The sequence below is a fragment of the Acomys russatus genome, chromosome 26, assembly GCF_903995435.1.
Source record: "Acomys russatus chromosome 26, mAcoRus1.1, whole genome shotgun sequence".
Taxonomy (NCBI): domain Eukaryota; kingdom Metazoa; phylum Chordata; class Mammalia; order Rodentia; family Muridae; genus Acomys; species Acomys russatus.
The window spans coordinates 11,647,159-11,666,415 of record NC_067162.1 but is presented as its reverse complement, the minus strand read 5'-3'; the positions used below and the strand labels follow the sequence as shown (position 1 = coordinate 11,666,415).

Sequence of the window (19,257 nt, the reverse complement as noted above, 5' to 3'; positions counted from 1 at the left end):
GAAAAGGGGAGCCCCTACCAACCCACCTTGGTACATCAAGTTGCGTTAACACTGAGTACTTTCTCTTCCCCTGTGTTCTTGTGAGGCAGCCCCACTGGGGGAAGTGATCAAAAAGCAGGCAACAGAGCCCATGTCAGGGACAGCCCTGCTCCCCTTACTAGGGGGCCCACACGAAGACCGAGTTACCCATCTGCTGCATCTGTGTCGGGGCCTAGCTCCAGTCCATGAATGGTCCTTGGTTGGTGCTTCAGTCTCCACAAGCCCCTCTGGGCCCTGGTTAGTTGGCTCTGTTGGTCCTATGCTCATCCTGAATGAGGTAACCCAGAGAGACACCCATGGTATGTACTCACTTATAAGTGGATTTTAGCCACATAGTACAGGATAAACATACTACAGTTCACAGACCCAGAGAAGGTGAGTGGCAAGGAGGACCCTAGGAAGGATGATTAAATCCCACTCAGAGGCATCATTACAAAAATATTGTTAAGAAGTTGAAAAAAAAATTTATACGTTGTAGCTCTTGTTTTAAAAACCATTCTTAATGTTCTAATAGAAAAGTAGTAAGGCAAAAATGATGCCACCGCTCAGATCCAAGTGTTTTTTGGTTTTTTTTTTTTTTTTTTTTTTTAGATTAGCTTTATTTGCTCATCGTGAAGATGGACCTGGAATTCCAGCTGAGATTAAACTTTTTGACATATTTTCACAACAGGTGGCTACAGTAATACAGGTTTGTATAGTATTTTCTCTTAAGTTCTCAACTTTGAAACTTCTCTGTCGATCTATTCTTTTGCAATTGTTTAAATTAATTATATGATTTTCTAAACATTGCAGTCCAGACAAGACATGCCATCAGAGGATGTTGTGTCTTTACAAGTCTCTCTCATTAATCTTGCTATGAAATGTTACCCTGATCGTGTGGACTATGTTGATAAAGTTCTAGAAACAACAGTGGAGATATTCAATAAGCTTAACCTTGAACAGTAAGTCAAAATTGTATTTAAGAAAAATTTAAGCTACATTTATTCATTGGGGAGGGGTTAGAAAACACACATGTGGAGGTCAGAGAAAAACTTGCTGCGGTTGTTTGCCTCTCCTTCCAGGTGGGTTCTGTGGGTAGACCTCAGGGTGCTAGGCTTAGTGCCAAGCACTTTTACTGTTAAGCCAGCTTGTCTACCCTACAGTTACAGCTTTGGAAACAATTCTTAGCACTGTATTTATTTTTCTTTTCTCAATTGTTCTTTGAAATGTTAGCATTTGTTTTGTTTGAAGTATATGCTGAGATTGTCCCGTGTGGTGCTAAACAGGGTGGAAAGGTTTGCTAGCGGCTTACGTGGTTGTGTACTGTAGTGAGGTAGTGTCCCATAAGGCTTGTAGGCAGTCTTCAAAGTTCAATGTCCACAATTCAGATCCCTTTCTGTATGTGAATGAGCTAGGGTTTTTTTGTTTTGTTTTGTTTTGTTTTTGTATGTTTGTTTGTTTTGTTTTTTTATTTACTGTTTTATTCTATGTGTATAAATGTTTTGCCTGAGTATGTGAATATGCATTATGTGTGTACCTGGTGCCTTCAAGGGCGAGAAGAGAGGGTTGAAGCCCTCTGGAACTGGAGTTATAGACTGTTATAAGCCACTGTGTGGATGTTGGAAACAGAAATTGAATCTTTTTTATGAACAGTCAATGCTTGTAACCTTTTGAGCCATCTCGTCAGCCTCAGGAATGAGCCAGGTTTTTTGTGTGTTTGTTTGTCTGTTTTTGTTTTTTCGAGACAGGGTTTCTCTGTAATGAGCCAGTTTTTAAACTAGTTGGGAAACAGCATCAAACAGTATCCTCTACTCCCACCCCACAAAAAAGAAAAAGAAGAAAAAGGTTTCCTGTAGATGAGTACATTGTAAAAACTAATATATATATATTTGAAGTATAACAAATTGATTTAAATATTTTTCATATTTGAGCTTTGGTTTGATACTTCAGGGAAAGAATAATGTTCCCTAATGGATGCTTCCTCAGTCATACTGTCCTACCCCTATGGTATCCTACACGGAGTACTTTGGGCAATTTTTTTTGAGACAGGGTTTCTCTGTGTAGCCTTAGCTGTCCTAGACCTTGCTCTATAGACTAGGCTGGTGATTGAAGGGGTGTGCTGCCACCACCCAGCTTCACTTTGGGCAGTTTTGATGCTATTGCCTTTTCCCCGAAAGTTGCCTACTCAGCCCCTTGCTTAGTTAGACTTCTGCTTTTCTCTTAGGTTATTTGTAATTTTGAGGTGTGAATGCATTTTTTTTCTTTTCTATTTTCCACCCATTGGTTCAGACGCATCAGGAAAATTTCTTTCCTCTTTATACCCTTTTATTTTGTTTTTGAATCATTCCATTTTCTTGTGAACTGAAAAACACTGCAGATCTTAACAAGTAAGAGAGAAAATTAAGTGATATGTTTGTATTCCCCTTATCCCCCAAAAATAAGCTTTAAGAAAAAGTAAAATAACTAGAAAGCCCAGTGTCTAAAGGTCTTGTAAATACTAAATTATGTCTCTGCCTCCAGAAAATACTCTTATACAAGATGCTACTTTAAATTAGACTTGTTCTCCCTGAGTCACCAGACGCAAATTTTCTTCTGGATGGTTTTTGCTGGATTTCTCTCCTACTACTTTCCTCATGGATGGATAAAACTTGCTGGTGATCCAAGGAATCAATGTATCACTTGAAACAGTTTTCTGAGGAACATGAAATTGTAGACAGTTACCTTCATTGTCCCTATATGAGCTCTTAAGAGTTCATGATCTGGAAGCTATTATTAAGAGAACTGTAGTGAATAAAAAAGTGTGTATGTTTAAGTAGGTATCTTTATCTTCTTTTTATTTGTCTTGTTTTTGGTTTTTGTTTTAAGGTGGAATCTTGCTGTGTAGTCCATGCTAACTTAGAACTCTATTACTCTCCTAAGTGCTAGAATTATAGGAGTGGGCCAGGCCTGGCTATATTTATCTTGAAAGGAGGTAACTTTGAAATAGGAGAGATTGAGTGTACTATCTTTTCAATTCACTTGACCTATTTCTTTTAATGTGTAAATGAAGATTTTTAAAAACTTTTTATTGGTTCTTTATGTATTTCATGTCATGCACCCCAATTCCACTCATCCCCCACTCCTCGTACCTGCCCTCTACCCTTGCAACCTCCCCCACAACAGAGAAAAAAAAAAATTTGTTGTGGAAGCTGTAGTGTGTCACAGTGTGTCCTGCAGTGTACCCCTTTGTCCATACTTCTTTGCTTGCAAGTGCTCATTGCAGTGACTCTGTTATGAGGCCTCTGGCGCCTGCTGCTCTTACCAATATGGGACCTCGCTGGGACTCTGCTCGGATACCCTGTTGTTGCCTTTTGTCATGGAGGTCCTGTAGTTTTGGATCTGTCTGACCAGCCCCTTCATGCACTTCAGCAGTTCATCAATGGGGTAGATGTAGGGGTGGGCCAGGTTAAAGCCCTAGATCTGGCTCTGAGAGGTATCTGGTCAGCCCTCCAGCTCTCACACTCTCAAGCTTTTGGGCTGGGCTCACCAACAACCCCTGCAACCAGGGCCAGCTCTATCCTGATGCCCAGGCAAGGTGCAGGGCCCGCTCTCCCAAGTGCTGCAGCTCGTGAGGGACATGGTCAGTTTTCCCAATCTCATGATTCTGGGGCCAGCTCTCTGCCCCGCCATGGATGGTAAATGAAGATTTTTTTAAAAATATATGAAACAAGTGCTATGTGTTGTATAAAAGGTTAATTATGTTCCTGAAAGGGTTGCTGTTTTTCTCTTTGTAGTATTGCTACCAGTAGTGCAGTTTCAAAGGAGCTTACCAGACTTTTGAAGATACCTGTCGATACTTACAACAATATCCTAACAGTCTTAAAGTTAAAGCATTTCCACCCACTTTTTGAGTACTTTGACTACGAGTCCAGAAAGAGCATGAGCTGTTATGTGCTTAGTAATGTTCTGGATTATAACACAGAAATCGTCTCTCAGGACCAGGTAAGAGAGTAGAGATATGTTGTTTTGAGAAATAGAGCATGTGGTTGGTTAGATTTAGACAGTGAGCCCTAGACACTGGTGACAAATGGGGAGGTAACATAATAATAAAAACTATAAATATCTTACTTGTTGTAGAAGTTAAACCGCTAGAGATGTAAGTAGCATTGTTAAGTACCCCTGATTTCACCAAAAGGAGAATAACCATAGTTGATTAGCATTCAACATATTTCTTTTCAGATTTTGTCCATAAATGTATATGTTGACCTGTCAACTTTCTTTTCAATGCCTCCTACCTCCTCCCAATTAAAAAAAATTCAGCTCAGTTCTTGCTGCCTGTATATGAATGGGTGGGGTCACCTGCTGGAGTCTGAGCAGCCTGCCTGTGGCTGTACCCCATGGAAAGTGACTGTCCCTTTTTCAGCAGCCAGCATTTGCCAATAGCTCCTCAGCTAGGGGTGGATCCTTGGGAGCTGCTCCCTATCCAGCATGAATCACAGCTGCTGTGAGAAAATACTACTTGGCAGAGTCCTTTGACATCTGACTCTTAAAATCTTTGTCTTCTCTTCAGTATTCCCTGAGCCATGTCAGGGAGGAGGTGTGATAAAGACGTCCTGTGTAGGGCTTAACATTCCATAGTCATTTATTTTCTACCCTTTGAGTTATATTAACTGCTGTCCACTGCGGGGGAAGTCTTTGATGAGGAAGGAAGAACTGTAGTTATCTATGGGTGGATGGGTAAGTATTTAGAAAGCAATTTGATACTATGTTCATTTAGCAAAATAATAGTAGTGTTCTGCCCCAGGCCTCTTACTTCATAATCCTTTGTCAGTTTATAGTACCAGGCATGAATCCCACTGTGTGTAACAAACTTTAAGTCTAAGTAGAAAGCCACTGGTTATTCTCGTAACATCACTCTACTGTTGTAACAATGGACTAACCTTGCCAAACAGGCTGCTAGTGTAGCTTAAAGGGTTCACAGCTGCGTCAGACTGTTCATGCCAACTTTTTTTTTTTTAAATACAAAAACTGAATTATTTTGCTGATACTATTTCATAATTTATACACTTAGAAACTTAACCTTTTCTGTTGATGGTTTCACACTAATATTTTCTATTTCCATGTTGCAGGTAGATTCCATAATGAACTTGGTGTCCACGTTGATTCAGGATCAGCCAGACCAACCTGTAGAAGACCCTGATCCAGAAGACTTTGCTGATGAGCAGAGCCTTGTTGGCCGATTCATTCACCTTCTGCGTTCTGATGATCCTGATCAGCAGTACTTGGTATGAGTTACCCCTGACTATAACCTCATCACTCATAATGAGTGGAGAAGTGTTTAACATGGCTTAATGTAGCTTTTACCTTAGATTATGGTGTTGACAAACTGCTCCTGAATTAAAGTTCATGGACTTAAAAAACTTATTTAGTTTTTTTGAGGCATGGTCTTACTATAGCCAGCTTGGTCTCAAAGTCATGATGCTGCTGTCTTAGCTTTCTGAGTGCTGGGATTTTAGGTATGTGCCACATGCCCAGCTGGGTTTTCCTTTTATATAAGTGAGTAAACTGTTGGAGCTCATGAGGAACAAGTCAGCTATTCCAGCTGCTTTTGAAAACATGAGAATTGCAGAAAAGTGTGCCTCCCATGCCCCAGACCCTCGACAGTTTCTCTGTGTAGCCTTGGCTGTCCTAGACTCACTTTGTAGACCAGGCTGGCCTTAAACTCAGAGATCCACCTGCCTCTGCCTCCGAGTGCTGGGATTACAGGTGTACACTACTTTTTTCTTTTAGCTGGATATTCCACAATTACTCTGGTTGTTTCTTTTTCAACAGTGTTTTACTTTTAGGATGTTTAGTTGCTTGTCATAATGAATTTCATGAGGCAGTCTGATAGGAAAATGTACTTACTTGTCAGATGAAAATGTCTGAAGGACTTTAAAGTTTAGTATGCTTTTCCCTTCTTATTTCCATGTAATCAGACAAAACTTTCTCTTTTATCATAGTCCTCATTAATCTTTATGAAATGAAGAATTAAATGTGGCCTAAGTAGGTATGTTGGCGTCTGATGGTGGATGGTGAAGAGGCTGATTCTGTTAGTACAGCGGTAGCCTTTGATTCGGGGAGAGGTTTCCTTGTTGTTGTTGTCGTTTTAAGCACGATGTGGTCAGTACAGTGTTAATTGTGTGCTTTCATATCAAATATATCATATACTGTGTTTTACATATTTAGATGTTTAGCTCATAAATTCTTTGATTATCCTCTTTAGTGTGTATATTAATGTGTTTATATGTAGGTGTCCCTGAAAGTAGTCAGCATCAAGTGTCTTCCTTAGGTGCTCTCCATTTTATTTTTCTAGGCAGGGTTCCCGAGTGAGCTCCATGGAGTTACCTGCTTCTGCCTTTCCAGTGCTGGGATTGCAGTTGCGTGGCTGCATCTGGCTTTTTACGTAGATTTTGGGGATCTGAACTCAGGTCCTCATGCTTGTGCAGGAAGCATGTTACTGACTGAACCATCTACCCAGTCCTTTGGTTTTCTTTTTTTCCCTGAGCCATCCATACGTTGTTTCATAAGGCTCTTTTAAATATATTGGTATTTTTCTTAGTTTAAATGGGCTTAGGAAGTTTGATTTACCTGTAAGGATTAAAAAAGAATTAAGTTTCTAGAAGAACAAGATCAGAAGTTAGACGACCTCCAATGGCTAGAGCAGGCTTTATTTAATGCCAGGAAGGTGGCTTTTCTAATTCTGGCCAACTAAGCAGGATCAGTCACTCAGTGATCAGAGCTCAAGAGAGTGCAGATTACATGGTACACGCTTTAGGCTAGGGTTTCTGAAGCTAAGGATGGGAAGGCAGAAAGGAGAATTTAGGTATTTTCCTTAGGCAACCTGTTTTGTGGTTTGTTTGTTTATTTGTTTGTCTTTTTTTGAGACTGTAGGGTCTATTATCTTTTTATAAAACTACAGGGTATCTGAGGCAGCTACTTTGCTTCTGCAATTCCCAAATAGCTGGCTTCCTGGAGCTCTGAGCTCAGTTTAGGGCCTTGGCTTTTGGGAGTGATTCTTCTACTATTAAAACACACACACACACACACACACACACACACACACACACACACACACACACTGTTTTCCCACAATGGCCAATATTTTCTGAGCATATACTTTGTGCAAGGTATTGAAGACATAATTGAAACTTTGCACATTTACTTTTCCCAGCAGTTATATAGGAGTATGCAACCTCATTTTTCAAGTGAAATTTGTGCTAAGAGGAGGGCAGTTGTTATATGAGACTTACCCTTGGGAGATGTAACACAGACATCTATTCACTCCTATGAGGAACAGATGACAGACCCAAATAATGATTCTACCAATGTCCAATTTGGCAAACCAGAGAGTTTATTGGGATTACTTAACTGGGAGTGTGGGCAGTTGGGGGGTGGGGTAGGGTTACTCACAGGAACAGGGCTCTCTCAAAGGCAGTGGCATAGCTGAACAATCCTACTCCAGTGCTGGTGACAGCTCATCAGAGCCTCAGTCCTGGGCTCTGCATGGTTTCCCAGGTGGCTTCCATGTTGGAGAAGATGTCCTGATCCTTCGGGAGGGGCCTTTGTTAGTCTTACAAGTTTCAGCTATCTGGGACTTGTAAGGTTATTTACTTCCTGAGTCTTAGGAGCTTCCCTCCAGGATGGAATGTTTCAACAGATTACTGTACAACAGCAATAAAGAATAGAGTACTAGAATCTCCTTTTACATGTACGTCTGATTGGCTTCATCAGCCTGCATTCTTTATCAACAAAGTACAGTTTGTACACATGTGTGTGAAAAAAACATATATCTGCTCTCGACTAGTTATCTAAGGCTACAAGCTTCTAGCTTACTCATATATAAAATGGATTAGTATTTTAGAATGATTAATATAGGAAGTATGTATATCAATAAAGCCTGGTCTGTTACAAAAAGGTAGCAGTAAAGATTAGAGTTACCATGTAATTTTGTAAACAACTAATTATAGTGTGGAAATTTTATTTTTAATTATTATTATTTTTTTTTGTCAGATTTTGAATACAGCACGAAAACATTTTGGAGCTGGTGGAAATCAACGAATTCGCTTCACACTGCCACCCTTGGTATTTGCAGCTTACCAGTTGGCTTTTCGATACAAAGAGAATTCTCAAGTGGTGAGTTTACTTTGAAATATGTCACTAAAATTTTCCTTTTTCTTTATCGTATCTTCTAAGTTGCAGAAAAGCTCAAACACACACACAAATACATGATAACGATATTAGATCCTATTTTTAGGAGCTCCTGATTCATTCATTACTCACCTTTGCTGTTCTGACGCTGGTGAACCATACACTGCTGAGAAATCACATAACAGCACTTGGAAATATGTGACTGAATCAGCTCCAGTTGATGCTAAAACTTTTCCTTATGGTCTGAATCAGTTTAACTTTGCCTAGTGGTAAGGTCCAGCATTGCACACTCACTTCTCAAGAAAGCTTGCGATTGAATAATGTTAGGAATTGTGTGCAACTTCTCTGTGAGTTTATTTCTTCCTAAAGCAGAGTCATGGCTTGTGTTCAGTGGCATAATTTTAAAGAAATTTCATTTACATGAATGTTGAACATCCAGGTTTATGTGAGGAATAAAGCTCAGTAAACTTAATTTTCTAATAATTAAAAAAAATTGTAATATTCTTACTAGCTTGCATACTAGTTTTTTGTTCGTTTGGTTTTGTTTTTTTGAGACAGGTTTCTTTGTATAGTCTTGGCTGCCCTGGGGACAGAGATCTGCCTGCTTCTGCTGCCCTGAGTGCTGGGATTAAAGGCGTGCACCACCATGCCTGGCTTCCTACCAGGCTGTTAGGATAGCTTGTCTTATTTTCCAGCACGTTATGACTACGTACTTGTCACTATAGCAATAGAAGTGGCCATAGTGTGAAGCAATCGTGATCAAAATGGTAGTGTACTAAATCCAAATAGACGCGTGGAGCTGAGGAGGGGCCCAGTACACCAAGCATGTGCGCTCATCTCCCCCTCCCGCCCCACCCCGCCCCCGATAAGGTTTCTCAGTGTAGACTAGGCGGGCCTTGAACTCAGATCTGTCTACCTCTTCTTCCCAAGTGCTGGGATGAAAGACAGTGCGCCACCATGGCCTAGCTAATGGATCAGCTTCTCTTAATCCTCATTCCATGCCAGAAACACAAGGGGCAAAGGGCAGTTTTTAATGAATGGGGATGGATGTCCACTTTCAGCAGAATAGAACTGGATCTTTATTTTACGTCATGCACAAAAATGAATTAAGGAACCAAACCTTGGTCTTGTCATTGCTTTTTTTTTTTCTTTTTTCTTTTTCTTTTTTTTTGAGATGGGAATACTAAAAGCACAGGCAACAAAAGCAAAAAAGCAAAATAGATTGTATAAAACTAAAATGTTTTGCATAGCAAAGGAAACAGTGCAATGAGATAGTATACAGAATGGGAACAAAAATTTGTAAACCATACATTTGATAAGGGCTAGATCCAAAATAAGGACCCTCAACTGGAGAGATGGCTCAGTGGTTAAAGGTGCTTATTGTTCTTTCAGGGGACCTGGGTTTAATTACTAGCACATACATGGTGGCTCACAATTATCTTTAACTACAGTTTTGAGGTATTTGTCCTCCCTTTCTGACCTTCATGAGCACCAAGAATGCACACAGTGTACTTATATACCTGCAGACAAAGCAGTTATACACATAAAATAAAATGAAAAACTCTTAACATCCCTTGAAACAGAATAAGGGACTCAGTTCAATAGTAGAAACATAAATAACTTGATCTAACAATGGGCAGAGGGTGCTGGTCTGGGCTACAGAATGGAACTCTGTCTCCAAAACAGAAATGAGTAGGGATGTCTTCAAGGAGCACATAGAGATGGCAGATGGGTCAGAGAAGATGCTGACTCATTAATCATGAAAGAAATGCAAATAAAAAGTACAATGGCAATGATCCATCTTGAGTGGGCTATTGTCAAAGAGATGGGGGATGACTGGGACCGTAGCCGCGCTGGTAGAGAACACTTGTGCTGCATGCACAAGGCTTTAGGATTAGTTCTTGGCATCACAAACAGACAAATAAAACCTTTATGGTTTGGTGAAAAGGGAACATGGTGAGAGTATAAATTAGTACAGCCACTATAGAAAACAGCATGGGCTGGGCATGATGACACAAAACTTTAATCACAGCACCCAGAAAGCAGAGGCAGGCGAGTCTCTGAATTTGAGGCCAACTTGGTTCATAAAGTGAGTTCCAGGACAGTTAGGGCTGTTACAGAGTTGAGAAGAAACCCCCTCTCAAAAAACAAAAAGACCCCCCCCCAAAAAAAAGAAAGAGGAGGAAAAAGAAGGAGAAGGAAATTATATGGAGACTACCCCACAAAAGAACAGTAAGTGTACCTCAGTGTTAGAGTACATTATTGAATAATTATCCAAAGGAGATGACATCAGGTTTTGTTAATGAGACATCTACACTTCCATGTTTATTGCAGCATTACAGCATTATGTACAGTGGCCATGTGTGTGGCCAAACACGTCAACGATGGATAATGAAAATATGAGGTGTATATACACACACATATGTGCATACAATACTAGAACATTATTCTAAATGAATAAGATGAAAGAAACCCTGCCATTTGTGATGATATAGGTGGTCCTGGAAGATCGTATGCTGAGTAAAACAAATCAGTTTACTTGTCTCACATGTCTTAATCTAAAATTGTCAACAGTAGACCAATGGCTGGCAAATTCTACAGAATGCTACCAGATGAAAAAAATTGGGAACCAAAAAAAGGAGGGCAAGGGGGGCCCGGGGGGACAGGATTTGAGATACCCTCCCCAAATAACAGCTAGTATTTGTACTGTAACAAGGACTATAATCTTGGATTATTGTATTTAATCCTTGTAACAAGTCTTTCTGTCATCTTTTACAAGTAAAAGAGAACTTACTCCTTTATAGGAGAAGTTTGGATGGTGTAGCATGATGGAGTATTTAGCCTCACTGGTATTTTCAACTTCTTAGAAATTAGATTGGCAAAGGGAAAGAAAAATAATTTTCACCAATAGCCATGTTAAGAATGTATTCTAAGGTGGCTGTGGTGGTGCACACCTGTAACCCCAGCACTGGGTAGGCAGAGGAAGGTGGATCTCAGTAAATTCGAGGCCAGCCTGGTCTACAAAATGAAAGGATAACCAAGGCTACACAGAGAAACTCTGTCTTGACTCCCCCCCTCCCCACCCCAAATAAAACAAAAAACAAACAAACAAACCACGTAGTTACATTTTTTATTATTGTGTGTCTATTGGCTGGAGGAACCCTCATGTTGTGCTGTGCATATGGAGGGTGAAGGACAAGTTTATGGAGTCGGTTCTCCTTCCGCTCTATGGGGTTTCAGGGTTGAGCTCAGATTCTCTGAACTTGTGTAGCAAACGTTTGTACCTGCTGAGCCATACCACTGGGCAGAGAATTAGGGTCTTAATAAACTTTATATTATACTGACCATACAGTATGTTTTTAGAGATGCTTTCTAAAGGGGAACAGTATAACCAATTAGATTATAAATGAGTTGATGGAATATTTTCTTGTTAGAATAATATTAAATAACTTAGCACTATGAAGAAACTCGTTTTGACAGAAGTTGCATAAAAAATCGTTTGCAGTATGAACCCAATTTTAACTTTCTCCCAGAAATCTGCCTTAAAGAAACACACACACACACACACACACACACACACACACACACACACAACTATACACAGATATCTCCACTATATTTACATTTTTAAAAAGTAGACAGGAAGACATTAGTAGCTCTGTTACCGCAGAGGATTTTATTTTCTAAATTTGTTTGTTGTTTTGGGGATGTATTGCCTTTCTGATTAGAAAAATAAGTTATCAAGTTTCTATAAATTACAGAAGCAGCAGCTTTCATTGGGTTTAGTTTTTAAGGAGACATCCTGCTTGGTTTACGTCTATGTTTTATGAATGAGAGAGAAGAAGAATTGAGCTCAGTGAAGAACTCTGCTTCAGTGCTTTTGCTTAGAACCTTTATGAGACATTTTCAGTAGAATGAATAAAGTACTCTTGAACTTGATATGTTTTTCCTGTTTCAGGATGACAAGTGGGAAAAGAAGTGCCAGAAGATTTTTTCATTTGCTCACCAGACTATTAGTGCTTTGATCAAAGCTGAGCTGGCTGAATTACCACTGAGACTTTTTCTTCAAGGAGCACTAGCTGCTGGAGAAATTGGCTTTGAAAATCATGAAACAGTAGCATATGAATTTATGTCCCAGGTGATTCTGTCTTCCTTCTTGGGTTGTCTAGTCCAGTCTGTTGGGTTCAGTCACTGAACCATTAGTTTTGGGGTAATGCATTTAGTGTTACTGGTTTACTCAGTATGGAGATCTGGCTGATCTGAAACTCGGAGAGACCCACCTGCTTCTGCCTCTTGTATGCTGGGATTAAAGGTGTTCACCACCATTCCTGGCACTCTTCTTTATCTTTTAATATGCAACTAACACTGTGACCATTCATATGGTAGTCATGTGTAGTGCCTGTGACAAGCAGCAAAATTGTTGAGCACTGGGAACAGAAGAAACCCAAGGTTCACTGGCAGGTAGTGGTAAAAGTGTTTTCAGAAACAAAAAGTCCTGTGGTTCATTTGAGAAGTATGAGGCCAACGAAGTTGGAACAGGTTTCTTTTTTTTTTTTTTTTTTTTTTTGGTTTCTCAAGACAGGGTCTCTCTGTGTAGCCTTGGCCATCCTGGACTCACTTTGTAGACCAGGCTGGCCTCGAACTCATAGCGATCTGCCTGCCTCTGCCTCCCGAGTGCTGGGATTATAGGCTTGCGCCACCACGCCCGGCTTGGAACAGGTTTCTTAATTGTAACCTGTTAGCCCCTTCCCATATTGCTGTAGCTTAATCCTCTTCACTGGAGGAAGGTGCAGCACACACTGGTGTAAGTGTACTTAGACCATCTCACAGAATGGGGTTTGGAAGAACTTTGCAAAACACTCTATTGATGGTTGCTTCCTGAGTATTCTTTGTTGTGTGTCTACCAGGCGTTTTCTCTATATGAAGATGAAATCAGCGACTCTAAAGCACAGCTGGCTGCGATCACCTTGATCATTGGTACTTTTGAGAGGATGAAGTGCTTCAGCGAAGAGAACCATGAGCCCCTGAGAACTCAGTGTGCACTTGCTGCATCAAAACTTCTGAAAAAGCCAGATCAAGGCCGAGCTGTGAGCACATGTGCACATCTCTTTTGGTCTGGCCGAAACACAGACAAAAATGGGGAGGAGGTAAGGTTCCTTTTGACTGCTACAGGAGACAGAATTGGCAACAGCGATTAGTCACCTGGGCCTCGTGCTTTGGAAGTGAAACATTTGGGTGCTTAGAAATCTGACCAAGACTATCGCTTTGCTTTATTAGAGGAAAGGAATAGGCCATGATATTAGCATCTCATCCTGTAGTAAAAGGTATGCTTTAAAAAGGATATGCTTACAGCAATTTGTGTAGCGGCTCTTGCTTCTTTGTGGGGTCTTTTTTTCTTCCGCCCTTCTCCACTCCTTTTGTTCCACCCTAACACTAGATAGGAGATAGAAAAGGATAGAGGGGAGAGGGGGCAACATTACCATTAGACAGCTGCTTCCTGCTGATTAGGGGCTTCAGGTTCCTTGAGCGAGTTTGATCTGTGTAGTAAGGATATCTAGTTTCTCGTTGTTTCTTCTTTGCACATTACTACTTAACCACAGCCAACAACAATCAACAACCCACCACCAACAAGCCCACCTCTCAGGGCCCTAGTATTTATTATATACCCTCCCAAAAGTCCCCAGAATTCCGAATGCCACACAATCGCAGACATTTTCTGCAGCTGGCAAAATTAGGCACCTGCACAAGGCAAATCATAGTCTGCTGCTGTGGGTAATCTGAGCAGCCCCATATACCACACCTGGTATTAAAATGAAAACATATTCTTATAATATTTATGTATTTCTTTTTTAAAGAAACCAAAATGCCAAAATTGTCACTACAATTTATTTACCACTAGTTGTAATTTTCTTTTAGTTTGTTTGTTTTGAGGTGGGGTGTCTGTATGTAGCTTTGGCTGTCCTGGAAATCACTCTGTAGACTAGGCTGGCCTTGAATTCACGGAGACCCATCCACCGGCCTCTGCCTCCTGAGTGCTGGGGTTAAATGAGATATGTGCCACCACTCCTGACACCAGTTCTGTTTTCAAATACAGTTGCTTTGTTTTAGGGTTTATTTTTTTATGTTTCTTTTCAACATAAAAGCCTTATAGTATTGTGTGTAGGCTTTGATTTTTTTTTTTTTTTTTTAAACCTACTTTATTTGGGATTCCTTAATGCCTCTACCTCCCTTCCAACCCACCAACCTTAGATAGCAGAGAAAGAAGGTTAAGGGAAAAGGGGGGTTCTCTTTGGCTACCTCTTTACAGTCCTCAGGTTCTTGGGGCAGTACCACTGTCCATTGTCAGGATGTTCAGTCAGCAACAGCAAACGCAGCAGCAGCCTTCTCTTCCTCCTCCAACTGTCTGCTCCAATAAAGAATTCGTCTTGCAGTCCTAGTGTGTCCTCCCCAACCTCCCTCCCCTCTCAAATTTTTTCCAACTGGTAAAGACTATACCTCCTCATGAGACTATTTATCAGCTATTGCTATTGGAGCAGCCCCCATATCTTACACCTAGGATTAAAACAAAAGCATGCTTACATAACATAGCTGAGTTTTTAAAGAAACCAAAAACTTCCACAACAGCTGTATTTTTTTGATGGTGAGAAAATGGGATATTTCTTGTTCATTAATCCTTTTAATATTTTCCTGCCCTTTAATTTAGCTTCATGGAGGTAAAAGAGTCATGGAATGCCTGAAGAAGGCTCTGAAAATAGCCAATCAGTGCATGGACCCCTCTCTACAAGTTCAGCTCTTCATAGAGATTCTGAACAGGTACATCTATTTCTATGAAAAGGAAAGCGATGCGGTAAGTGAGCAGCTTTCTCTTTCTGTAGATTTGATGATGTGCTCCGTTAGGCTGTGCTTAGGGCGCCTGCCGTCTTCTTCTATTCTCCAGAACCCCTTCTGTTCGCACAGACTGTGCAAGTAAAAAAAATACCAGATACACATTGCCAACTTGTAGGCTTGATTAGTCATTATGTTGCAGTTCTGAGTCCACTCCTAAGGGTGTTGTCCATTTATAGCATTATGTATTCATTAAGATTTTTAGGTTAGCCAGCATGGCGGTGCACACTTGTAATCCCAGCACTTGGGAGGCAGAGGCAGGTGGATCTCTATGAGTTCGAGGCCAGCCTGGTCTAAATCCAGGACAGCCAGGGCTACACAGAGAAATCCTGTCTCAAAGAGGAAAAAAAGAAAAAGAAAAAACCAAAACAAACCCACCACCAGTAACAGAAAGGATTTTTAGGTTAAATACAATTTGGTCTTTTTGTTCCTTTGCTGATTTATGTTACTCTGTATTTTGAGTTTTTTACAATTCTTGTTCTTTCCTTTGTGAATAGTTAATAGATGTTGTTTAAACTTGGAATCACACTCTTACCTCTCTTTATATAATTATTCAGGTGTTTGGTGAAAGTAACAGGGCTATAAATTTTCTTTTGTGATACATGTCTGCTACACAATTTTTCTTTTTGTAGGTAACAATTCAGGTCTTGAACCAACTTATTCAAAAGATTCGAGAAGATCTCCCAAATCTTGAGTCCAGTGAAGAAACAGAGCAAATTAACAAGCATTTTCATAACACATTGGAACATTTGCGCTCAAGGCGGGAATCACCAGAGTCTGAGGGGCCAATCTATGAAGGTCTCATCCTTTAAAAGAAAGACAGCTCAGCATACTCCTTTCTCCACATCAGAAAGGGCTTAACTAGGTCTCCCTTCCATAGATTGTGCCTTTCAGAAATGCTGAGGTAGGTTTCCCATTCCTTACCTGTGATGTGTTTACCCAGCACCTCCAGACGCCTTCAGGACCTTAACTCACTTCATAATTGTTTAAGTCTGTCTGATCACCCCAAGTAGCATGACTGATCTGCTCTTTAAACTTCTTGTGATCTGTGAAAATTGAAAACAAACCCCACTTATCCTGGCTACTAATGGAGCTCTCCTTTCTTATTTTTATTTTGTTGCATTGTTGATTGTGTATTTTCTTCATTAATGGGGAATACTAACCCAAACACACTTGTTTATTTGTTCTCTGGTCCTATCTGAGATTACTTTAGAGGACAGGAGTACTGTGTGTGAAATTCAGCTTGGGCTTTCCCTGAATGCAAAATAAAGCCTATGTGTAATATATTCCCTACAACTAGAATATATTAATGCATGTTGAAGAATTTTAAAGCACCATGGTCAGAAGCAGAAGCTATATTTTGCATATTTGGACTCAGCTATCCATTAAGAACTATGTCATCATCTGGACACATCAAAGTAATTTGATTCTATAAAACAGAAATTTTGTGACTTAATGTAATTTATGTATAACCTCCACTATTGTAAATTTATGTGAAATGCATCACAATTACAACTTTTTCATCAGTGAAATAATAAAGTTGCTGTTAACAATTTTGGGTCTTTTTTGGCTTTTGTATGATTGGTGAAAGGAGCTAGTAGATTACCTGTGAAGTACCATGCAGTCTCATATGCTTATGGAATTCTCTTATTTAACTCTAAGCACTTACTGTAAAAATCTGTTATTTCAGACTTTTACAGCTAATTGCCTTCTTTGATGACTCCTGCTTTTTTGTAGGGCACGATGAGTTACTGTAACATCCCTAAAGGCTCTCTACCTGTGTAGTTAATGAGTGTGTAATAGACACTCCTAGAACTGCGTAAGAAACACTCACTTCACCATTAGCCAGTGTATGGAGTAGAGGAAGGCTTAAATGATCAAAGTCCTGAGTGACTATGCATTGCTGACATAGGGACTGCCATGTTGAGGACTCCAGTGCCTCGTCCCAACAAGTGGTAAAAGCCTTACCCTCAGTGAGGAATAGCAAGTCTTTCCTCTGGAATCTGAATGAGTATTCATGAACAGTTGCCAATTGCAGCTTCCTCTTCCTTGGTGTTTGTCTGCACACCTACAAGACCTCCTCCCTCCCCTCTGCTGTACCTAATAAACACTATACGGTTTTAGGTCTCCCTACCTGGTCCCAGCTTTCTGTCCATCCTTTCTTCATTTCCTCACCTCCTTGTCAGGGTTTCAGGACCCGAGCTGGTAGGTTGTGGATCAGGAATTTGAGAACAAGCTTAGCTTGGGCTCTAGGTCACCATTTTTTATCACATCTTTGGGTGCTGCCATCTGAAGGTTTGGTTATGACTGACTCCTGAGTATACACACCCATAATTGTTAGCTGGAGGATTTAGTTTCTTTTTCATGGCCTTTTCCACAATGTAGTTTACAGTCCCTTCTAATATGGCAGCTGGCTTATCCAGGATAAATCCCAGGAAAAACAAGGGGGGAATGCCACAATATTGTGAGATAACCTGATCTCAGAAATCTAGCCCATACTCAAAAGAGAATTATGCTCCAAATTTTGTTTTTCTTCTATAGCACAGGCTGACTTCCAACTTGTGACTCTGCTTCTCAGAGTTGGGATTGAAGTCCTCTTCTACCATTGCCCCTTTGGTATTTTGCTCGTTCGTTTTTTTTTTTTTTTTTTTTTTTTTAAGAAAAAATTTTAATTGTGCTTTTGGGATTTTATAGAAATAGACATAGTATCTGTTGGCTTGGTTTTTGAAATAGGGTTTCTCTCTGTAGCTCTTGCTGTCCTGGAACTCACTCTGTTACCAGGCTGGCCTCAAACTCACAGGGATCTGCTTGCCTCAGAGTGCTGGGGTTAAATGCATGGGTCATTACCAGCCCACTAGGCTACAATATAACTTAAGTACACACACACATACCTACTTCTTCCTCTTCATGTTCTTTTCTGTTTTGCTTTGTTTTTAATTCTAAATAACCCACTGAGTGTTAAGTGCTGCCTACACATTCATGGGTATGGAACCATCCCCCCCTGGCAAAGGTGACTTCTACCACCCCCTGGAAGAAAAGTCCCCTTTCCCTAGAAACCATCATCTGCCAGCAGCTCCTCAACTAGGGGAGGGGCCTCATGAGTCCTGCTGACTGGCTCGATCTTACACAGTGACTGTTGGTGTGAATTCCTGAGTACAGTTCTACGTCACTCCAGAAGACAGTACTTTGCATTATCTAACTCCTATCCTCTTCCTGCCCCCTTTTCTGCAATATTCCCTGAGCCTTGGGTTGAGGGGTATTGCCCTGAGCCTTGGGTATGAGGCAGGAAGTTGATAACAGAAGCCTCAGCACTTTGGCCACTTATAAATTTGTGTTGACCTTTTTTCTACCGTAAAGCTTCTGTGACCAAAATGAGAGCAACCCTAGTCTGGATATAAGCATTTAGAAGGCAGTTACTAATGTGTCATAACAACAGTTGGGATATTTTAAAATTACTACTTCAGCTGCACTGTTAGTTACAGTTACTTATTAAATCCTGGGTTAACTTTGGTAGGTTATACACACTAGAAATTAATCCATTCCATTTAGATTTTCCAGGTTAGTGAAATACAATTTTTTTTGTAATTGCAAAACATTATTAGTATGTTTTTATCTGTGATTCTATTTGCAGGGAGGGGTTGTCATGTTGACACAGGGTTTCTTTAGTGTATTTGAGTGTATGATTATTTCTTCTTTCCTTTTTTTTTTTTTTTCCTCCTTTTTCTCACCAGCCCCAGATAATTTTTATACCCTTAGAGAAAAGTCTACTAAGTGATTTGTTGCCAACTATGCACACATCTTCCCAGTTTCCCCTGACCTGTTGAAGACAGGGTTTTTCTGTTTTAGCCCTGGCTGCCCTGGAACTCACTCTGTAGACCAGGCTGGCCTTGAACTCAGAGTTCTGCCTGCCTCTGTCTCCTGAGTGCTGGGATTAAAGGTGTGTGCCGCCGCCACCAAGCTGTTTCTGGTGCTTTTAAATTTGTTTTCATATTCTTCACTTGTGTGCTCTAATTTCCCTCCTTTATTTTAAAGTTCTGATATTCTTTCTTTTACTTGATACATTCTACTTTAAAAGTCTTCAAGTTTTCTACTTGGTTTATTGGGTTTTTCAATAATTTCAGCTTGAGTTCTCTTTAATATTTATAGCTCTTTATTTAATTCTGATTTCCAGTCTTGAATTGTCTT

The 19,257-nt window shown here is 40.2% G+C and overlaps 1 protein-coding gene across 1 annotated transcript in view; it reads left to right on the top strand.

The window, feature by feature from the left end:
* Vps35 (VPS35 retromer complex component) overlaps positions 1–16,625 on the top strand; it is a 37,886-nt gene extending 21,261 nt beyond the window's left edge. The window contains exons 9-17 of the mRNA XM_051168493.1: positions 631–727; positions 832–980; positions 3,792–3,999; positions 5,127–5,282; positions 8,050–8,172; positions 12,146–12,325; positions 13,095–13,334; positions 14,891–15,034; positions 15,705–16,625. Coding sequence (XP_051024450.1) covers positions 631–727; positions 832–980; positions 3,792–3,999; positions 5,127–5,282; positions 8,050–8,172; positions 12,146–12,325; positions 13,095–13,334; positions 14,891–15,034; positions 15,705–15,884 — 1,477 coding nt within the window. The 3' untranslated portion in view covers positions 15,885–16,625. The remainder of the gene's footprint in view (positions 1–630; positions 728–831; positions 981–3,791; positions 4,000–5,126; positions 5,283–8,049; positions 8,173–12,145; positions 12,326–13,094; positions 13,335–14,890; positions 15,035–15,704) is intronic.
* The last annotated feature ends 2,632 nt before the right edge of the window (positions 16,626–19,257 follow it).